At 45.1% G+C, this 6,952-nt stretch overlaps 1 protein-coding gene across 1 annotated transcript; it reads right to left on the bottom strand.

Moving 5' to 3' along the window:
* Nucleotides 1-5,591: 5,591 nt before the first annotated feature.
* LOC115560379 (uncharacterized mitochondrial protein AtMg00860-like) lies at nt 5,592-6,125 on the bottom strand. The gene has a single exon (XM_030379785.1). The coding sequence runs from the start codon at nt 6,123-6,125 to the stop codon at nt 5,592-5,594; it is 534 nt and encodes a 177-aa protein (XP_030235645.1).
* Nucleotides 6,126-6,952: the final 827 nt, after the last annotated feature.

Genomic DNA, 6,952 nt, shown 5'->3' with positions numbered 1-6,952 from the left:
TGCCTGATTATCAGCTTTTCAATAGATTACGCTTGTAAAACTGCTACAGGCACTCAAATGGCAATATTGTCCAAGAAGATGAAATAATTCCAACTGACTGATTTATTTATGTGCGAAATATTATATAACGTGCCACGGTTTCCCAGCGATCAATCTATTCCCACCAGGACCATGTGTAATCTATCACACCGGTCGTTACTTTGTAGCACTGGCTGGCTAAGTGCCTCTTAATAACTTTTAAATAAAACACACAAGCAACTATATCGTTTGGTTCTAAATTATTCTGTCTGATGAGCCATGCCCGGACCATCGACCGCCAGACATTGATTTAATATACTCCAGCCCTGATGAGATGAGGAGGGTCCTGGAGCATTGCAGACCCCCCCTTCCCCCCCCCCACACACACATACACACACACCCATGGGAGCCTGTATACTCTATTCAGGATCTAGAGCAGGCTGTGTTGAGATACCAGCTCCCCAAGATGAGAGTGTGTGTGTGTGTGTGTGTGTGTGTGTGTGTGTGTGTGTGTGTGTGTGTGTGTGTGTGTGTGTGTGTGTGTGTGTGTGTGTGTGTGTGTGAGGTATTTTATGCATGGAAGCACATGCATAAAATGTGTGTGTGTATTTGTTTAAATGTTTTATATGTTAGTGTGCTTTAATGTTGTTAGTGCTCCACCTTTGTCTTTGCTTGGAAACAGTTGCCAAAAGAGGATTCACAAAGAGTAGTCGGGATTGAACAGGATTGTATCACCAGTGCAACATCCACATGTGACTCTGCAAAGCCCACAAGCAACAGCACTATTCTCAGGACACAATATTTACATTATCATTTAGATAAAGTTCAAATGAATGCATTCATGCATTCACAATGAGCGAAATTGAATGATGATTCATCATAATAATACTGTGGTCATGGGGGTGTAACAATTTGTGATTGACAGTTATGTTTTATCACAGTTATGCTATGCATTTGATCACAATGTCAAACTGAAAACAAGGCATGCTTGAGCTATCAGCACATGATGTCTTCAGTTTGAACCTACAGCGTTCATTAGCTGAGTGCCGCGTGCATCATTCACCTATTTGTCACCTAGAGGCTCCGTTCCAATTGGAGCTCAAATTAGCTTCCTTTTAGATTTGTAAAGTATGCAAAATATGAATTCAGATTCAGTTGGTCTCATTGCCTTACGTTGAAGCTAGAGCGTGAGGATGGGTGGTGAGACTAGAGCGTAAGGATGTTCTAGCAGTGTTGCCAGATTGGTTTTCCGCAAAATTGAGCTACTTTTAATCACGTTAAACTGGAATAATTGGGCAGGTACATACAATTTGGGCTGGTTTGGAAAAAATAGCTGGATTATTGGGGGTCAAGCAGCGAAGCTGCGAGACAACCTATTGTTTTTGTACGTTTTCCTATTATTATTATCCTTCAATGGGAGTCTATGGCAGCCCATAGAACGCCTTGGTGAAAAGTTATGAAATTTGGCACGCTGGTTCAGGACAGTCTTATTATCCCATCACGCAAATTTGAGGTTGCTAGCTCATGAGCTTTAGCGCCACCAAAAGGTCAAAGTTGGACATGCATTCATGTTTATAACTTTGACCCATTCATCCAATATTCACAAACAAGGTGTCATTGGATTCCTTGATCCAAGCCGAGTTTTTGATCCAACCCTATGTCGTTGTTTTGCACCATGATGGATTTTCCGCCATCTTGGTTTACGTCAAAAACCTTCAAAATGCATCTCCCATCACAGATTTTGTTTTGTTTTCAATGTCTGGTGATACTATCAGACCTCCCCATGTAGCTAATAAATTATTTATCATGGAAATGTCTGCGACAACCAATGAAATTCAACCACGAAGCCGCCAAACTGGAAGTAAGCCACATATCATAACCATACTTAGTACATAGACCCATGACATCATCATGGGGACACTCAATGTATCGGTGACCATTGACCTCTAGGGGGCGCTACAATTAACGAAGACTTGATTTAACTCCTCTCTCTTTACATGAGTATATTTCAAACTAATTTTCAATGTCTGGTGTTACTGTCAGACCGCCCCATATAGCTAATAAAATATTTCCCATGGCAACAACAGAAATTGGCCGCCATGTTGAAAGTTGTCAATATCAATATTACATATCCACAGGCCACAGATTATGTTCAATCATCATGAAACTTGCCATATATGATCTTTAGATCAAGCTGAACGAATGTGCCTAACAGCTTTTTCTAATACAGGAAGTAAGCCTGTTCTCAGTAACTCTTTAACATATCATAGCCAAACTTGCTACATAGTCTCATGACATCATTCTGGAGACACCCAAACAATTTGGTGACCTTTGACCTCAGGGGGACATCTAACAACAATGACTTTATTTACCATTTCGCCCACTTACAATATAAACTGCAATTCTTACTGGATAGATGCTTCATGAACCACCTCAAGAACGGATGATTGTTAACATTGTGTCTCTGTTAGGGATATTGCTCCTAATACCCCTATGTATTTGTGTGATTTTTGTTCTGTCGGGCAGACGATAATGCGCCCTTACCACTAGGTAGGGTCATTTTTCCATTTTGTAAACATTGACGCGTACTCGCATAATGCTGTAGTTCATTCCACCAGCTGTCGTTATTACTAATTACTGAGACGGTCATCATGTTACCACCCAGCCGATTACGTCTGTCCGGCAGAATTAGTTTATCGAGTCCCATTCTGCTTGACGCCCACATTGCTGCGCGCAGCTTTATTATTTTTTTACAAACATCAATCAATACCAATAGATGTGAGGTTGACGTTACCGATTTGACCCAATAGAGCGCAACAGTGAACGCCCCCCATTTTTTAACAGCTCTGGGGTCTCATTTCTAACCGTTGCGTACGCTCAAAACGGGGCTGAAATTGGCGTACGTGACTTTCCACGCCAAGGTTGTGATCTATAAAAAACCAACTTGACGGGAAAATGTGCGCAGCGCTAAGCAAACTCTGACCCATGCGTAAGCATGGTTTGGAGGAAAAGGAGAATTTGCGACACAGATGGTGTGGTGGTGAACTGAAGTCAGACCGAAGAATTGTAGAGTGAGAAGAACGATTATGTTTTATCATCGCCCTTCATAAATTTAATTTCAACCCGTATCATGCGTTAAATCTATGTAATCAGAATAATTTAAGTCCACTGCGTTATTTCTCAGTTATAACTCCAGAAACATCTCCTTAGAATATAAATTAAAAAAAAATCTCTATATTTAATCCCGTCACTCCATACTGTCCACTGACGGCGCGACTGCATGGAATAAAGCATCTGTCCAACATGTGTCGATAACATAATATTTTTATGTGACACTGTAAACACATAATCAAATGTCAATTAAATCCCAAGTGTGGAAAACCAAGCCACACTCCTCATCACAATCGTTGTCCGTTACTCTTGATGCTTTTCATGACAAATCAGGCATTAAAAAGGGGTTATGTTCAAGAACATTTTACGTGGGTGATTACAAACTGATTATCCAAGGTGTTCTCGGTCAGTCTTATTACCGTAACCCTATAAATGCAGAGGTGAGCGCCGTGGTAATGCTGCACCATATGGCACTTCTGGCGGACCATGCAAATGACAGGATTCGGAGGGAGAGGGTCTTTAGGTAAAAAATATGTAACTTTATGTCAGACCACTTCTTTTTTAATTCTGGGACTGTGCGCTCCTTGCTACTGACAGAGTTCACTGCTGCAGCAACATGTTGCCACTCACTCTGCTTTTTGTTGTTGGCGATCCCAATCCCGTGACCGCCGAACAAAACTACTTTTCGGGCCTCCTTCTCACCCACAAGTGTCTCCACTTCAACCTCCGTGAAATTTTGCTTGTTTGCTTTTCTCAGTCCTTCTGCCATTGTTTCCGACAAGACATAATACTTGCATCTGAGTCTGTTTTATATGCAGATCGAATTCATGAGGTCATTTGCATTGACCATTTATGGTTAAAAAGGGGCATGTACAGGGCGGAACGTGAAGCTGATTCAGCTGCGCACACTTGTAGGCAGTCTGTGATTTATAAAGAAAAGATTGCGTACGGTGTGCGTAAGCAAGGTTTTATGAATCTGAATATTTTTTGGCGCACGCAAAAAATTAATTTTCTCTCTTGACTTTTTCGGAAAATCTTAAATAGAGAGTTTTAAGCCTGGAACCAAGCCAATCGTTCATCATGGAGTCGTGACCATAAAACGTTTGATTCGGGGCAAAAAATAAGTAAGAAAAAGGCAATGGTACAAGAATATTTACATATTTTTCTGTGAAGGGCGTGAGGAACTCCTCATCCCATTGCAAACTTTTTCGGTTACAACCCAATAGTTTGTTGCGTTTCTTGCACCTTATAAACTTTGTCATTATTATATTGTTTATATTGTTAATACAAGTTGTGTCGTATATTCTGTGTGTCTGTGTGTGTGTGTGTATGTATAGTGTTTCATATAGTTTATAGCGCTGTCATCAACATGGTATGTTCCTTCGTCGCTGACTGCAGTCACCGCGTAATAACGTTACCGGTACTCGTTTTTAATGCATGTGAATTCAATCTCGTATTCAAGTTACGTATTCATTCAACATAATGTATTCCTATTCTTTTAATCTACCCAAATTAGTAAAAAGCACTGCTAGTGCTATATCATATTTGTACTTTTATTTTGTATCATATATTCTATATTGTAGTGCCGAGAGACGGGAGTCGGAGGCGGAGTATCCAGCACTAAGTTTTAATGAACACAACACAATAAGCCGTACATTCGAAAAGTCAAACCGGACTGAACTGGACGGTCGTTCCGTCTGCTAAAAGGGTCCGTGCTAAACACTCCCCCCCACCCATAGTTCCGTGGGTGAATTATGTTAACCACCACAAAAGCCCCCCCAGAATTCACCCATAGTCGAAGTCCTTGTGACGGGAAGGGGCGACGACCCGACCCCGTGTTGAGCGGATGACAGGGGCCGAGGCAGAGGAAGTAGCAGGTACGTTGGCGCTGTCCACCACCTCGGAGGTCCCGGGGGTCAACGAGGTTGCTGGAGTCTCAACGGCCAGCGCGGGGCGCGGACGCGGACGTCCCCAGCGTTGGGGTTGCGCCACCTCCACCGGTCTGGAAATGTCCACGTTAGCCGGCTTAACCCTATCCCAGGAAACGGTCTCAGGCCTACCCCCGACGTCCACCACCAGGCACTTGTCGCCGGGGCGCAAAACCCTGAACAGGCCATCGTAAGGAGGGCGTAGGGGACCACGGTGGGCGTCGTGGCGAATGAAGACATAGTCCACCACGTGCAGATCGGGGGGCATGCGGAAAGTGGGAGTGCTGCTTTGCGACGTGGGAACGGGCACGAAAACCTTGGCGGTTTCCAGGAGGGAGGAACGTTGTCTGGCCGCCGACCAGGGAACCGATGCGTCAGGAATAAAATCCCCTGGCACATGTAGGGCCTGCCCGTAGACCAGCTCCGCCGATGAGGACTGCAGGTCCTCCTTAGGGGCACACCTGAGGCCGAACATTACCCATGGCAGCCTATCTACCCAGTAGCCGTCCTTCAAGCTGGCCCGTAGGGCTGCCTTCATGGAACGGTGGAAACGTTCGCACAAGCCGTTTGCTTGGGGATGATGGGGATGCGGTCGTGCGGTGCAGCTTGACCCCCAATGGCGGCTTGGCCCAAGGCGGCCTTCGTGGCCTCGAACGCCTTCTCCCTCTCAACCGTCCAGTCGACAGCCTGGCCAGGGGACTTTTCCTTGAGAGCCTCGTACAGTGGGCGCATGACGTGAGCCACCTGGCGGATGAACCGGTGGTAAAACGTCACCATCCCCAGGAATTCTCGGAGCGCCCGAGCTGTTTGCGGGCGGGGGAAAGCAGAAATCGCCTCCACCTTCGACGGAAGAGGAGCGGCCCCATCTTTGTTGATGAGATGCCCCAGGAAGTGGATGGAGGACAACCCGAACAGGCACTTCGCCGGGTTGACGATTAGTCCGTGCTGGTCGAGCCTCATGAAGAGGTCGCGTAGGTGACCCTGGTGCTCCTTCTCGGAGGAGCTGGCGACCAGGATGTCGTCCAAATAAACGAAAACGAAGGGCATCTCCCTGAGCGCCGAGTCCATTAACCGCGGGAAGGTCCATTAACCGCGGGGAGCTGTGTTTTTGAGTCTGAGCGGCATACGCAGGAACTCGAATAACCCGAAAGGTGTCACTACCGGCGTCTTGGCGATGTCACCGGCACCTGGTGGTAACCGCGCACCAGGGGCCGTATTCACAAAGCATTTTATCTTACCGCTAGGAGTGCTCCTAACTCGCGCTAAAACATTTTACGTAGGAGTTTTTTCTTAAAAGTTATTCACAAAGCCGCTGAGACCTACTCTTACTAAGGATAAATCACAAAGAGTGAACTAAGAGTGACGCGCCGTTGCTATGGATTACGTCAATTCTCGTGCACGAGTTTAGAAGCAGTCAGTTCGGTGATTGGTTGTTCAGGCGAGCCCACTGAATCACAGAAAAACAAGGAAATAGCCTAGGCTAGAAATGAATTCCTATTAAGTAGTTATAGTGCAGTTAGCAGAATACACGCATGATGACAATTTTGTGCAGACCACGATAATGACGTTGTAGCCTGCACGTTCAAGAGAGAGAGAAAGCAAACAATAAAAATACGTAAAATTTAAAAGAAAATAAATGTTATGAACTACACAAGTGTTGACTGATTTTTGCCAAGGTGTTTACCTAAAATGTGTTTTTAAAGTGATCCCTAAATGCCAGTCCACTCGGTTCCACACGGCCAAATTCATTGTCCTGTTGATCGCCATCATCATCATCATCATCGTCTGGCTGTGGAATATTCCTCCGCTTGCAGAGGTTGTGTAGAATGGCACATACAGTAATGACTGTGCTTGCCCTCTCTGGGGTGAGGCGTATTTCGCCGTGGAGGACATGA

The sequence above is a fragment of the Gadus morhua genome, chromosome 15, assembly GCF_902167405.1.
Source record: "Gadus morhua chromosome 15, gadMor3.0, whole genome shotgun sequence".
NCBI classification, from domain to species: domain Eukaryota; kingdom Metazoa; phylum Chordata; class Actinopteri; order Gadiformes; family Gadidae; genus Gadus; species Gadus morhua.
Note: the sequence above shows the minus strand (reverse complement) of the source record. Positions and strands in the feature narration are given on the sequence as shown.

Excerpts from the sequence above, each read along its gene's own strand:
- LOC115560379 (XM_030379785.1), bottom strand. The coding sequence starts at position 6,125 with ATGGACTCGGCGCTCAGGGAGATGCCCTTCGTTTTCGTTTATTTGGAC.